Source organism: Carlito syrichta, unplaced genomic scaffold, assembly GCF_000164805.1.
Source record: "Carlito syrichta isolate Samal-C Ts95f unplaced genomic scaffold, Tarsius_syrichta-2.0.1 Scaffold315142, whole genome shotgun sequence".
In the NCBI taxonomy this organism is placed as follows: domain Eukaryota; kingdom Metazoa; phylum Chordata; class Mammalia; order Primates; family Tarsiidae; genus Carlito; species Carlito syrichta.
The window spans coordinates 99858-115684 of record NW_007259238.1 but is presented as its reverse complement, the minus strand read 5'-3'; the positions used below and the strand labels follow the sequence as shown (position 1 = coordinate 115684).

General features: G+C 36.6%; 1 protein-coding gene across 3 annotated transcripts in view; it reads left to right on the top strand.

Moving 5' to 3' along the window:
* ADAM9 (ADAM metallopeptidase domain 9) overlaps positions 1 to 15827 on the top strand; it is a 103459-nt gene that overhangs the window by 58264 nt on the left and 29368 nt on the right. For all 3 annotated transcript variants that reach the window (XR_002481233.1, XR_002481232.1, XM_008072349.1), the window contains exons 15-16: positions 4819 to 4924; positions 7775 to 7958. Coding sequence is in view for 1 of the 3 variants with exons in the window: in XM_008072349.1 (XP_008070540.1) it covers positions 4819 to 4924; positions 7775 to 7958 (290 nt within the window). In the remaining 2 variants the exon portion in view is untranslated. The remainder of the gene's footprint in view (positions 1 to 4818; positions 4925 to 7774; positions 7959 to 15827) is intronic.

Genomic DNA, 15827 nt, shown 5'->3' with positions numbered 1-15827 from the left:
TTGCATCAGGGTCTTGTTCTGTTGCCCAGGCTGGAGTGCAAGTGACATGATCATGATGATCACAGCTCATGGCAGTCTCCACCTCCTAGGCTCAGGCAATCAAAGTAGCTGGGACTGCAGGCCTGTGCTAAATGCCTGGCTATTTATTTTTATTTTTTGTAAAGACAGGGTCTCACTATGTTGCCCAGGCTGGTCTTGAACTCCTGGCTTCAAGCAGTCTTCCCACCTTGGCCTCCCAAAGTGATGGGGTTATGGGCCTGAGCCATTGTGTCTGGCCTAATTTGTTTTTATCTTGAGATCTTTCACCATAGTGCTAAAGTAAATCTTTGTTTCTTCCCCTTTTGAGTCTCCTGCTTGCTTTTTCCCATGTTGGCCTCTTTGTTGGTTTATTTCCTCCTTTTCATGGAGCTTTTCTTTCAGTAGTTTCCTTAGATAGGATGCATTAGAGATAAAGTTTTTGAGATCCTGCAAATGTGAAAATGTTTCATTTTAACTAAACACTTGATAGGTAGTTTGATGGGGTTGGAAATCATTTTCCCTCATAGTTTTGAAGCCATTGCTTCATTGTCTTCTAGTTTATGGAGTTGCTGAAGCCATTCCGATCCTTGTGTATGTCCCTGCCCCTCTCGCCCCCCCTCCACCCCCACTCTCAAAAAGCCTGGAAGATCATCTCTTCAAGATAATATACCTTGATGTGAATCTGTTTTTATTCATTGTGCTATGTACTTGGTGGATGCTTTCAATCTGGAAACTTTTTTTGTGGGGGAGGAAGCCTACTTTCTGGGCAACTTCCTCAGCTTTATCTTCTAATTCTTTTATTGACTTTTTCATTTGATGCACCATCGTTTTAATTCTTAGGAACTCTTTTATGTTCTCTGAGTTTTTTCCCCACTTCTTTTAAATAAATAATCTGTTCTTGTTCCATACAGGAAAATCATCTCTCATTTATTTTGGTATATTAATGATAATTTTAAAAAGTTTTCTTTTTTGTCCATAGTCTTTGTTCCAAGTTACCATTTTTCTTTGTTGGATGTCTATCTTCCATATTAGCTGTGTTCTCAGATGTCTGATAGTCTTTGGTCCAAGGGAGGGGAATAAGGAGCAGATGGCTAATTCTAGGCTCATGGGTGAGGCTTGTTAATTGGAAGCTTTCCTATAGGATGATATGGATGAACTTTTAAATTAGGGAAATGCCCAAATCCACATCTTTAGTTTTTTTCTCCTGGGCTTGTTTGATTTCCTTGTGAAGAACTTACCTGTTTCCAGCCTAGAAGGGTAAGACGTGGCTGCCAGCATTCTGGGAGGAAGTGGGGACTGGGGAAAAATAAGGCTGGGATCACAACATTGGGTAGGCAAGTACTCAATTCATATCCTTGTTTTTAAAACAGTTTATGTGTTTATTACTGTGCCTGGTATGTCTGAGTCCTGAAACCTTGTGTTTTACTAGAAAATGAACTCAAGTCTTTTGCCACAATAGAGAAGAGGCAGTCTGCTGGCTGTATAGAAAAGGAAGTTGATCTGTGGATCTAACTGCTTGAACAGACTTTCTCCTTTTCCTATTTAGTTTAACCATCTGCCCCTTCTTACCTCCTATATCCAAGGTTATCTGGTACTACCAATTTCTTATCTTTGTAGAATTCTGTGGTGTAAAAAGGGTTGATCTCAGCTTTCTCCACTGCCAGCTTAAGATTCCATTTTCTCATATATAATTAAGTCATTTATTTACCACTTAACTGGTTGCTTTTCAGCTTCCAAAATTTTGTTCTGTCTCCCTTCTCAGTTCCACTCTCTGTGGGTTTATGAATTTAAAAAAATATATATTTTCCCTGCTTACGAGATTTTAGGAGGGAGGGAAAAGAAAAGCATGTATTCAAACCTCTTATCTGAAGTCTGCTGATGTCTTGTGGCAGTCGATTAGTTCAAGTGCTATAGGTCTAGTTTTTATTCCCTTGAGCTTTTGGACTTGTAGAGAATAAGGAATTAAAAAGCTCTTCACTAGCTCATGTATTCTAAAATTTCTTATTCTTTTAGTAAACACTAAATATTTATCAAATAAATGAAGTATTTGAGAGCTAACACTTAAGAGAAAGTGTTGATGCTTTCAAATTAGGGCCTTAAAAAAACCTTGTAAGGAAGCTAAGTTTCAGAGAGATAAATGGTTTGCTCAAGATCACAGAAAGCTGCAAAACCGTGATCTCAACCACCATGGGCATGGTGAACGGATGGAGATTTATTACTGGAATGTATCAAAGACATCATTAAAAGAAAATAACTTACATTGGTTTACTTGCTTAAGTGGAAGAAGACATTTTTTTGGAAATATTGAATTTACAAATAAGCAAAAAGTAGAAAATAAATATTTTCCATACTTTCAATATTCTGGATAAATAACCACTGCTAAAAATTTGATGAATATCCTTTTATGTGTTTTTATGCATATGAGCATATAACATACAAAAATGAGATCATATTGATATACTTCTTTAAAATAGCTTTTTTCAATATTAACAATAAGTTGTGAATACTTTCCATGTTATTGAGTATTTTTCTACAACATCATGTTACTGACATACTATAATTCATTTAAACATTAATACTGCTAGCAGTAAATGTATGTATAGTTTAGTTTTTGCTCCCATTTATTTGTCAGAATAAGTTTCCAGAATACTGTGTTCTTTAAATAGACCTGTTTCTGAATTTTCTGGCCTATTCCAGTAGTCTGCTAAAAGAAGGCAACATTCTGACTGTTTTTAAACAAAATTGTTTGATGGGAAATCCTGGTTTTAACTGTTACTCCATAGGACAGAATATATGCTAGTAGGAATTCAGTATAGATAGAACGTGTGCTGTTCCTGAATGGATGAGAAGTGAGGCAAGAGAGTGAGAAGTCAGATTTAGACTTTCTCAGGAACTTGGACTATATCCAGGGTTGGACTCTTTGGGCCATGAATTTCAGGTTAAGATTTTCCTGCCCTAGGTAATGGGGAGCCGTGGATTTTAAACATGGAAATGACATGATTAGATTTAGTTTTGGATTTCTCTAGTAACATTGTGTGGCATCATTTTCAGGAGCAGAGAAAGGATGCAAATAACTGCCATGCAGTAGTTCTGGTAAGAAACTGTGGAGAGTTTACATGAAGGCACAGCTACACCTTAGCTTTATTTTGATTATGCTTTGGGGCGAGGTGCTCCAACAGTATTGCATTTTTGTGTTTCCTTTATTGGCTTCATTGATCAAGCCGGTGTAGGGAAAAGGTTGCTTTTCAGCACATCTAGGCAGATTGCTGTGATGGCTCATTGGCAGTGATGATTTATGCCTAAGCCATTCTAGATTCCCGTTGTCCCATCTTCTTTCCTTTTTGTCTTAAATCAGTGGGAACAGCAGCAGCAACATTTTCAACTTAATGAGATATGTGAGTGCCATATGTTTGTTCAGGCTTATCTTTAATTAAGAAGAGAAGACGGAGAATTAGTAATAGGAGTTTTTCAGTTTTTCTTTAGGGCACTACTGGTAAATGATCTCTATTTCCTATCAGGGTATGGGACATTTAGTGGGTGATTAATACATGTTGAAGGAGGGAAGTGGAGAAGGAGGGAGGGAGAAAGAAAGCAAGGGAAGCCAAATCCTTGTTTTACCTCTTCTTTTTTTTATTTTTATTTCTGTTACTTAGTTAAGAAGATCAGTCATGGGTACCATGCTGGATTTCTCTGCAACCAGAATCGTTGATTTTGACAGACTTTTGTGTCTTTGGTATCTTTTGTACTCCTTGCCTATAGTCAGATAGGGACTGAGGAGATAAGACTGTTTCAGAAATAGATGAGACTTATGTTAGTCAGGTCATGGGATAGGATGAAAGAGATCTGTCAATTTCCTGTATATTTTTCAGGAATAGGCAGGTTATTTCAGACTAAAAAAGTAATTTCAGATAGGCATTTTGGTGAGATAAATACTATTACTTAGGAAGGATATGACCTTCACAGAGGCTTGCAGAAAAGCCTAGCACTAAGGAAACTATAGTTATTTTTTTCTTTGTATATTATCTGGAATTTTAATAGCTATTTTTGTGCTTTATAAAGGCTTGCCTGGGGATATTGTCATGTGAAATTTGTCCTGTGTGAATTTTCTGTATTCATTTTTCATATTATTTGATCCTCTTCCTCTTTTTTTGCTGTATCTCCTTTTACATCCATTTTCTTTAAATCTAAACAGCATAGCAATAGGTGTATAAGACAGACATACCCTGTATTAAAGAGGAAGCACTGGCATTTTGACTTAAAAATATTTCCAAATTATTTTTAAGAATGTATAATTAAGTGGAAAGATTGAATATTCAGCATTATACATGTAAAGTATGAAAGCAAAACTGGATTGCTGTTTGTCATCTGTCTTGAATATTTGGCTATTTATCTAGTCAGTAGGAACACCTAAACTAAGCATCCATATATGCCAAATAAAAACCTCCGAATAGCTGGCAGTGTTTTCTCCAACCTTTCCTATCAGTACGGTATGTGAAAACAGAATGAATATACCATATTATGCATGATTTTAAATTGATTTATAATTTCTTATTTAGTGCCATTTCTTTTAGGGCCTGAGTGTTTGAGTCCAGGCTAACATTTAAGTAGAGCATAAGCTTTATTTTTATGTTTTGTTATTTGGTTTAAAATGTGGAACAAAAATGTTTTATATGTAAGACCTGAAACTTTTCTGAGGTGCTGAGGCCGTTCGTCCCTGTGTATAGAACACTTGTAGGAAATACTTTTTAAAGTTTCTTGCCCTAACTTGTTTTTCTTTTTAAAAAATGTTTAATGTTACAGAAGCCAAGGCTGCCCCCAAAGATTGTTTCATTGAAGTGAATTCTAAAGGTGACAGATTTGGCAATTGTGGTTTCTCTGGCAATGAATACAAGAAGTGTGCCACTGGGTAAGTGGAGGTGAGGTCATAAAAGATTATGATAGATTATAAGACTTGTCATTTCTAGGATCTTTTTTGGCACTTCCTGTGACTGCTTTCACTCCTTAAATACCTAACTTTTCAGACTTACATTTTACAACACGAGGCTTCAAAGAGGTACTGGTGTTAGGAAAAGAACTGGTAATATATTTCTTTCTTTTTTTTTTTTTTTTTGAGTTAGAGTCTCACTCTGTTGCCCAGGCTGGAGTGCAATGGCATACCCATGGCCACTGCAGCCTCAACTTGCTGGGCTCAGGCAATCCTTCCGCCTTAGCCTTCTAAGTAGCTGGAACTACAGGTAAGTGCCACCATGCCTGGCTAATTTTTGATTTATTGTAGAGATGAGTTCTCGCCAAGTTGCCCAGGCTGGTCTCAAACCTATGGGCTGAGGCAATCCTCTCACCTTGGCTTCCCAAAATGCTGGGATAATAGGCATGAGTCACTGTGCCTGGCCTTCTTTTTTTTTTTTTTTTTTGAGTTGGAATCTCACTCTGTGTCACCCAGGCTGGAGTACAGTGGCTCCAACAGATTTTGACTGAGGTCTGCTTTATGCTACACTTTGTTTCTGAGGTTTTCATATCTAATTTCAACTATGTGAGATGATAGGTGTTATTTATCTCCTTTATTGAGATGAAGAAACTGAAGCTCAGAAATTTAAGCACTTTAATCAGGTCAGCTAGCAAATAAGTGGTGACATAGGAATAAATGTAAAGTCGTGACAAAATTATTAACTATCAAATGCAGGTGGAGGGAAAATGAAGACTTAATAATAGCACATGTGAACATTAAATAGGGATTTTAGTTATTGATACATTCAAGGACATCAATCATATAATATAGTTACCATGCAAACTGTTGTAACCTTGAATCTAATAGAAGTACAGTGTCTATTATAAATAAGAGCTCTGTTTTTTTCTTTGCTTGTTAGGCTATAACTGTAATTTCATGCTTCATTCTGAGCACTCTTCTTCAAGAGTCAGTGAGGCAAACTGAAACATACTTAGAAGGGAGCTCCTTGTATGAAACATGATTGTAGGATAGTGCCTTGGTGAAGTAAGTTTCTAGGAGCTGCGTAATAATTGTCCTAAAACAGCTGCCGCGTGAAAGAAAGAACAAAAATATTATCTGTGTGGTCTAGGATAAATGAGGTTAAATTATAAGGAGATAGATTTTTAACTCAATAAGTAAAATAATGTTATAATAGAGTGGGAAATTTAGGAGGTGGTGAACTAGAGGTATTGGGAGAACTATCCTATGATGACTTGGCAGTGATATCCTAGAGTCGGTTCAAGTATAGGATAGGTGCTTGGATTAGATGACGATCAATTTAATAGGAAATTTCAATATGGTATCAAGAGTTGACGATAGGGGTTCTTAGGGTGTTAGGAAGGATATAGGAAGAGCATTTAACTCACACAGCTGTGGATATAAGAATTGTAGCCAAGGAACTCTTCATAGAGTTCCATACAGTAAGTCACCCACATATGAACGAACTTTTTTCCCAGGAGTGTGTTGGTAAGTCCAACTTGTTTGTAAGATCAACAAAGTTAGTTTAGGTACCCAACTAACACAATCGGCTACATAGTACCGTGCTGTAATAGGTTTATAGTACTTTTCACACAAATAATACATAAAAAACAAACACAAAAACTAAAACATTTTTAATCTTACAGACAGCATGTGCAATGTACACCAGACACGTGAACTAACTTAAATGATTGGACATGTGTCTTTGAAAGTTCCCAACTTAAGAGTTCCTATGTATGGGACTTACTCTATTGTATTAGTGAATTAATGAGTTAATGAATTGAGTCTTTAAATAAGTAACAGCCAGACGAACAGAGGTGGAGTCCTTTCTTAGTTATTTTGCAATATAGAATCAAATTTCTTCCTTATCCTAATGTTTTAAGAAGACATAATTGAATTTTGATATTGCTATATTATTTTCTGTGTAATAGCATTTATAAAACTATATGATATTTAGAAACAACTTTATTGGTGAAACTCTTTGGAGCTTTAGACAGATGGTGAAGAAAGTTTAGGTGTGGGAAAAGAAGGGTTAGGTGTGGTACCCTAATAATTTGTATCTTAGCACCCTTTTTCTTCTTCTCTGTCATATTTTATTTATGTAGGTATATGTATATTTTAGAGTTGTGAGATACATGTGAGCATTTGCTACATATATAAATTGTGTGCAGGTGAAGTCTGGGCTTCTAGAGAGTCCTCTGTCCTTCTGTTAGTGGACTTGGTATCCAGTGGGTGATTGTGTGTACCTTATCTGCCCTCCCTTCTTCCCTTCTTCCCTCCTTCTTTTAGCAGTGCCCAATACTTGTTGTTCTCGCCTTTGTGCTCATGTGCCCAATGTTTAAAGCATGCTTATGAGTGAGAATGTTTAGTATTTGGTTTTTTGTATTTTCTGTGATAGTTCACTTAGAAAGATGGTGTCTTCTGCATCCATGTTGTTACAAAAGACATGATTTTTTTTCTTCTTTATGGCTGTGTAGTATTCTATTGTGTATGTGTCACATTTTCTTTATCCAGTCCACTTTTGATGGGCATCAGGGTTGGATCCATATTTTTACTATTGTGAGTAGTGCTGCATTGGACATACGTGTGCAGTTGTCTTTTTGGTAGAACAATTTGTGTTCCTCTGGGTATTTTCCCGGAAGTAGGATTGTTGTGTGGTATGGTAGCTGCTTTGACTTGTGTTGCTCTTATATACTTTGTTGAGATTCCTTTTAGCTAAATAGTAATAAACTTGAGAGTCCTTTCTTTTGTATATATACCAGATACATTTGCATTATTTCTGTGTCTTTATAGGAATGCTTTGTGTGGAAAGCTTCAGTGTGAGAATGTACAAGAGATGCCTGTGTTTGGAATTGTGCCTGCTATTATTCAGACGCCTAGTCGAGGCACCAAATGTTGGGGTGTGGATTTCCAGCTAGGATCAGATGTTCCAGATCCTGGGATGGTGAATGAAGGCACCAAATGTGATGCTGGAAAGGTAATCAAAATGTTTCCTGTTTATAAAGTAAAATAAAAAGAATTAAAAGTCACTCTGCAGTGTAAATGGTTACTCTTTTCTGAGTAGAAAATAAGTCTACACTTATTGTAGAACTTTTAGAAAGTGCAAAGCCATCAAGAAGAAAATTAAAAACAACTATAATTCTACCATCCAGATTTCTTCACTGGGATCAGATAACTAATATTTCCCACTTTGTAGTATACTGTGCATATTTTCCTCCCCTATTGATGTGCTATAATTTATTAGCCAGTTTGCTTTTGTTGGAACACTTTGGTGATGTCCAGGATGTTGAGGGATGTCTCTGTATGTGCCTCTGTACTAGAAGTGTCACAGAGCTTTGTCTTGCCCATGCTCCTGGCCACCCTGACCCCAGCTATGTGAATCAGATGCCAGCTGAGTGAGCCTTTGTTACATAGGAGCGGATGCCCAGGGCCAAATTCAGTTTTGGGGGGGAATATCTAATTAGAAAGGTAAGTAAGAGGGGTGCAGAAACTATAAGAATTCTTTGAGATGCCATGAAGTAGGAGCTTGTCTAGAAGGGCTGTGGCAAATTGAAGCCATACTCAGGAGATATGAGAAAGCAGCATTGTTGCATAAGTTGAAGAAACCAACTTAGAGGAACATAGAAAGAGGAAGACAGAGAAAAGGAAGGGGGAGGAGAGAGAGAGAGAGAGAGAGAGAGGCAGGTGGAAGAGAGGGAGAGGGAAGCAAGGGAGAGGGAGAGGGGGCAGGGAGAGAAAGAAGGGATATGATTGACTGATTATATAGCCTGTGAAAAAGAAGGATGGGTGGACCCTCGAGTTACTTCAGTTTCTACCAGGTTTTCAGTTCCAGTTCTGTTCCTCACTTCTCTTTAAAAAAGGGTGTACTTGTCCTAGCAACTAAATAAACTTGATCACTGCAACAATTATGAACAATGCTGAAAAAAATGGCTTTATAAATAGAAATTTTAGAAAATCCCTGATTGTTTGTTGAGTTTAAACTACTATAATGGTGTTTATACTTTTAAGGTTTTAGATAACAGTTTTGCCAGATTTCTCCTGGGAAAAGTTTTTTAAATTAGTTTATCTTATAACCACTTGTGTTAAGTGTTTTAAGTGCTTCATACCATAGTCAGGGTTAGCCATTATTATCTTAAAGTTTGTATTGATTTTTATTTTTTGTTTATATCAACTCATTGCTTTTGTAATTTGTTGTTTTTTGTCCATTTAAGAATTGGCTTGTCTTATTGATTGTAAAGAACTTTAACTTAATATCATATATAATATTGTATAATATATACATACATATATATAATATTTTTGCCCCATTTATTGCCTGTCTTTTTTGTTTTTGACATTTTTTTTGCCATGTTTAAATTTTTATGCACTCACATTTGTTATTTTATCAATTTATTTTGTTTTATTTTATTAATTAATTTTGTTATTTTGTTATTATTTTTGTTAATTTATTCATTTATTTTAAAGATTTAGGGCTGGGCTCAGTGGCTAAGCCTGTAATCTCAGCACTTTGAGAGGCTGAGATGAGTGGATTGCTGAGCCCATGGGTTTGAGACCAGCCAGGACAACTTGGCAAACCCTCGTCTCTACTATAAATAAAAAATTAGCTGGGCATGGTAGCGCATGCCTGTAGTTCTGGCTACTTGGAAGGCTCAGGCTGAAGGATCGCTGGAGCCCAGCAGGTCGACGCTGGGGTGGCCGTGAGTGTGTCACTGCACTCCAGTCTGGGTGATAGAGTGAGACTCCAACTCAAAAAAAAAAAAAAGATTTAGTTAATATGATCTTCTAATTTTTTGATTAACTATATTCCTAAGCATTTTAGATTTTTATTTATAAAATTAATAGACTTCCCTTCCATTATTTTCATAATATTTAGATTATATTTTCTAATTGGCTTTTACTGATAAGAAAAACTATTTTGCTTATATTTTGATTGGTTATTATAGGTATGTGGAAGAAAATTCATTTGTGTATATTCATTTTACTACTGACCATATACTTACTATTACATATTTCTGTTGTTGATTATGCTAGAATTTTCTAGGTAAACAGTCATCATCTGTAAATGATAAAAAATGATTTCCTGATATTTGTAATTTGGATTTATTTTTCTTGCATAATTGCAATGATAGAACTTTCAAAATAACTTTATATAATAAATATGATAGTGTACATCTTTGTCTTGCCTCTCACTTGGCTGGGAATGCACATATTCCAATGTTATACAGTTGTCCTTCGGTATCCACTTGGGATCGGGTCTAGGTTCCCCCATGGGTACCAAAATTTATGAATGCTCATGTCCCTTTTAAAAAATGGCATAGTATTTGCATATAATATATGCATATCCTCCCAAATACTTTAAATAATCTCTAGATTACTTATAATACCCAATACAATGTAAATACTATGTAGACAGTTCCTATAGTGTTTTTTAACTTGTATTATTTTTGATTGTTATACTGCTATCTTTAATTTATTCATTTACTGAATATTTTTTATCTGTGGTTGATTGAATCTATGGTGTAAAACCACAGAGACAGAGGGCCAGTATTTATTATTTGAGTGGAATATATTTTTATTCCAAATTGATAAGGATAAAAAATACAAAAGTGGGCTTAAGGTTTTATAAGTAGTTTTTGGCAGCTATTGAAATAATCATTAGATAATGATAATTTTTCTTTAAATATATTTTGGGGTCCTACATGCTGGCAAATATACTTTTATACTTCTGAAACTGTATTCTTATGATTTAAAAAAATTTTACTCTGTATTTATAGTCAGTACTCTTAAATCTTACAAAAACCCCTCTAAGACTGGAATAAAACATAAAAGAAAATTTATTAATTCAAGCTACAGGATCAAAACAAGAGCTTTGGAATTCTTGACCTTGGATTATGTCTTTTCCCATTTAGATTATGTCTTTTCCCATTTCTTTGAACTGCTTCTCCTTTGTTGACTCTGTTTCCTTCTACTGCCCACAGATCTTTACCATTATAGCAAGGGAAAAAAACAGCTTCACATTTTCCCAGTACCCCTTAGGTAGTTAGGGTTGTTACTCTTCTGGTGAGAAATCAAGATGTCCTAGAAAAGGACTGCAAGACACAGCTTGAAGGGTCAATTGTAATGTGTATAGGGTTAAAGCTGTATGACTGTGAGGACCTGAGCTACAAACTGTTTCACATGCTTAACCTTCTACCTAACCCATGACTGTGAGGGGAGAGAACTTAGGTAGATTTATAAGAAAAAAAAAAAAAGGATAGGAAAACATATTGGGTAGACAGAAACCAAGCAAGCCACAAAACAAACAAGCAAAATAGTAAAATAGTTAAATCTCATTATAGTCTTCCTTTGTTTTCTGTTGTTTCACATAGCAGAGGTTAGGCTTTAGTAGAAGTTTTTTAGTCTGGTCAGGCTGACATGATAAAATACCATAGACTGGGTGGTTTAAACAACAGAAATTTATTTCTCGTGGCCTTGGCAGCTGGGAAATCCAAAATCAAGGTGCTGGCAAGGTAGATTTCCTCTGGAGGCCTCTTGTCTTGGTTTGTAGGCAGATGACATCTCATTATATGCTCACATGTCTCTTTGTACATGGATGAAGAAAGAGAACAAGCAAACTCTTGGGTGTCTTTTCTTATATGTATACTAATCCCCAGAACCAAGGCCCCGCCTTCATGACTTTATCTGACCCTATTTACTTCCCAAAGACCCTATCCCCAGATATCACCAAACTGGAGATTAGGGCTTCGGTATATGAATTTCAGAAGGGCACAAACAGTCTGTATAGGGTGCCTCTAGAATGGACTTTAGTTAGTAGAGAAAGGATAGTGTTCACTCTTGTGAACAAGGTGTCTGTCTCTTAGTTCAGAACCCTGAATAGCCTTGTGATCCGGAAGTATTGGTTATAGTTAATAGTGGGGTGAGGCATGGGACTGAAAGTGGAATTACATTTTGTGTACTTGTGGAGCCTGCTTTTCCTACCCTGTTAACAAAGTATCAGTGGCTAGTTGTCTATTTCTTGAGGTAGGAGATGAGAAGATATGATTTTTGATACTACTTTTGGTCATCCTCCTGTGAGATACCTGTCTCCCAACTCACAGTTCCCCTTCATCACTTGTAACTGAATGATAGATGAATTTTACATAAAGTAGGACGATTCTTGAGGAAGCTGCACAGAAACAAACAGAAAATAGAGAAAAGATGAAAGTCTGAGAGGATACACTAAACAGTTTTAAATCTAACTCGTTTAAATCTTGAATTTAGAGAAAGAACACAGAGAAAATGGACAATTGTGAAAGTTTGGAGTACTGGTGAAGAAAAATCCTGAAAGCATTTAGAGACAAAAACTCAAATAAACCAAAATAGGTCACATATAAAGAAATGAGATTCAAAACTGACTCTGGAAGACAGGAGAGCAATATTTCTATGCTTCTGAAAGATTATCAACCTAGAATTCTGTCCACAGCTATTAGCAAGTGAGAAGATTCAAGTGAGACATTCAGAGACTCAGAATATTTATCTTTTTTTTTTTTTTTTTTTACAAAGTATCTTTTTATTGACAAAAATTGTATATATTTATGGTGTACAGCATAGTGTTTTGGTATGTGTTTACTCAAAATATCTGAAATGGAAGGGAAGCTATTATATCACTACAGACCCTACAGATATTATAATAAAAGAAGAATAATAAAGATATAATAAACAATATTATGATAATAAGTCCAACAATTTAGATGAAATGGGAAAATGTCTTAAAACACACAGTTTACCAAAAGTGACACAAGAAGAAATAGAAAAAGTGAGTAGCTCTACTTTTCAATGTCCCATTGCTTCATAACTAGTTCCAAACTGCAGCTACTTAAATAACAACAATTATCTTGTTGCCAAGTTAACTGGTATCAACTGGGTGGTTCTTCTCTACGTTGTTGTCTGGGATGACACACTCTTCTTTCAGACAGCAACTGGGCCAAGCAGCAAGGTCCAAAGAAGGCATTTGTCACATGTCTGGGGCTCTCCTCAACAGGAGCTTCCACAGCGCAGTAGTCTTAGGTCATCATACTTTTTACACAGTGACTGGTATCTGCCCCAACTCCTTATTTGGTCCAAATAAAGGCTCTCCCTGGGCCTAGCATCCTCTCTGGAGACTGGGATGGTCTGCAGTAGGTGTCATGGATGACTGGGGCTTGATGCTGCAAGATTACATGCCTGGGAGTCAAGCATCATCTGAATAAAGGCAGGTACTACAGCAGTTCCATCATATGCCACTATAGCGACAGAAATGAACCCTATGCTCAACCTATCACCTCCTCTTCCTGGACACACAGGAATGCCTTTTCTAGCCTCCCTCTAAGTTGGATTGAAAACAAAGAACTTTTATCTTTTATTCATATTTTCTTAGGTACTCTTCTAAAGTAATGCTCCAGCAAATGAGGAAGTAGGCTAAAAAGAGAAAGAATTGCAATTCAGGAAACAGAAGAATAGTAAAGAGTAATTCCAAGATAGCAGTTGCATACTGCATCAGGAGAACAATAATTTTAGATTGGAGCAAGAGGAACCCATATGGAGGATTCTAGAGAAAGAGGGAATTTTTATTGATTGATTGATTGATTGATGGATTTGGGGGTCTCACTCTTGCCTAGGCTATTTGCAGTGATTTGATTATGGCTCACCAAAACCTTCAACTCCTGGGCTCAGGCAGTCTTCCTGCCTCAGCCTTCTGAATAGCTAGGGCTATAGGTGTATGCCATCACGTCCAGCTAATTTTTTGATTTTTTTGTATAGGTGAGGTTTTGCTGTGTTTTCCAGACCGATATAGAACTTCTGGGCTCGAGCAATCTTTCCACCTCAGCATCCCAAAGTGCTGAGATTATAGACATGAACCACCATGCCTGATGAGTGACTTTTAAAGAGGAAATACAACTTTGCCTAATACAACAGGCAAAAATTTTGAGGCTATGACAAAGACAAGTTGTGTAAGAAGAAAGGCAAATTGTAGTAAAAATTAAAACTATATGACAAAGGAAATATACTCATAGTACTTAGCTTTGAAATCAGCAAGTTGTGTTTGTGTCTTAATTATTGACAAAACAAACACTCCTGTCCTCAGTCCAATCCTCCTTCACTTCTCTCCAGTGAGGACAGAGGGACTAATCCAATTGATGAGCTTGGGAAAGACTGGGTGTGAGGATCTCTGCCACGGCTGTCCTCTCTTTGCCTGTGTGCCTGCGGAGAGAGTGCATCCTGGTCGGCTCTCAGCCATGCAGTAAACAGCAGGTCAAATTCTGCCTCTGTAGAGGGAGGCCTCTGGGTGCACAGAACAGTCTGTGATGTTTGATGGGTATTAGGAAGCCCATTTTTGCCATGTATTTAAGTCATGTTAAATTCTTTATTGGTAATAAGGGTGACTCTGATCTCCAGATGCTAGCCTCTGTGTTCTCTCACCAGGTTCTCAACTTGCTCAGTGAATAGTAAAGTGTTGTGGAGTGACACAGTAATACCCCAATATTAATGATGTAAATATCAAGCAGTATTTACTTTGAGAAGGTGGAAGAGGGGCACTGGGAATGGCATAAGAAAGCTGAATTTTTATTGATCATAAAAGATATTAGTTGATTATGCCTACAATAGACAAATCAAGAAATAGCATACTAATTTAAAATAGAGAGGTAATCATTGGAAGAAACTGCTGTTGCCTCTAGGCTGGGCCGATTAGGTGAGAGTGGATCAGGAAGTTGTTTTTGTCATAAGCCTTTCAGCACAATTTGATTTTTAACTATGTGTGTGTATTATTTTGATTTTAAAAACTAAATGAAAAAACAAAGAGCAACTGGCACTCGATTCTTTAAAAGACATATTGGAAGTGTTCCCTCAACTCGATTGATAATAGCACATCATTGATATTCAGAGACTTTGACATCTGTAATCTGAGTAAATGTGAAGTGGGACAAATTCACGATGGTGGTGATATAGTTTCTCAGAATGCTTGATATCAATTTTATTTGAATTGATACTACCATACTTTCTTTATGTTAACTTTGCCTAATAGTTTTTTGACCAACTCTTCGCAATGTCATTTTAAGTATCTGCCTTGTGAATAACCTGTAGGTAGATTTTATTTTGTACTGCTATCTAAGTTTTCTTTCCTTTGGAAAACTTTTTCAAAAAAAATAAGAAAATATCACATTTTTATTACTAAAAAATTAAATAATATTGTGTTTTAAAAAAAAGTAAGATCCCCTGCTGGCACCACACATATTCCTCTTCTTTTCAAACTTCCTAGTGGTAACTACTATTAACACTGTGTTGGATAGGTGTGGTGGCTCACACCTGTAATCCCAGTACTTTGGGAGACGGAGGTGAGAGACGTTCCTGAGCCCAGCCAGGGGTTTGAGACCAGCCTGGGCCACATGGTGAGACCTCATCTCTACAATAAATCAAAAAATTAACTGGGCATGGTAGCATGCGCCTGTAGTTCCAGCTACTCAGAAGCCTGAGGAGGAAGGGTCATCTGAGCCCAGTGGATCGAGGCTGCGGTGACTGTGAGGGTACCACTGCACTCCTGCCTGGGCGACAGAGTGAGACTCTGACTCAAAAAAACCCCCCCAAAACTGAAAAACAATAAAAAAATACTATGTTGTATATCTGTATAGTCTTCTCTCTGGGCATTTACAAATGCATATACTCCCCATCAGCCCCTACACACTTTAGAAAAGCAAAAATGGATTAGACTTTAACTAATATTCTGAAATTTGTTTACTCAACAGCACAAGGCAGAGATTCTTCAGGTCATTATTTGGAAATCTATTTCATTCTATTTTAGATATACCAATTTAACTACATTATGGACATT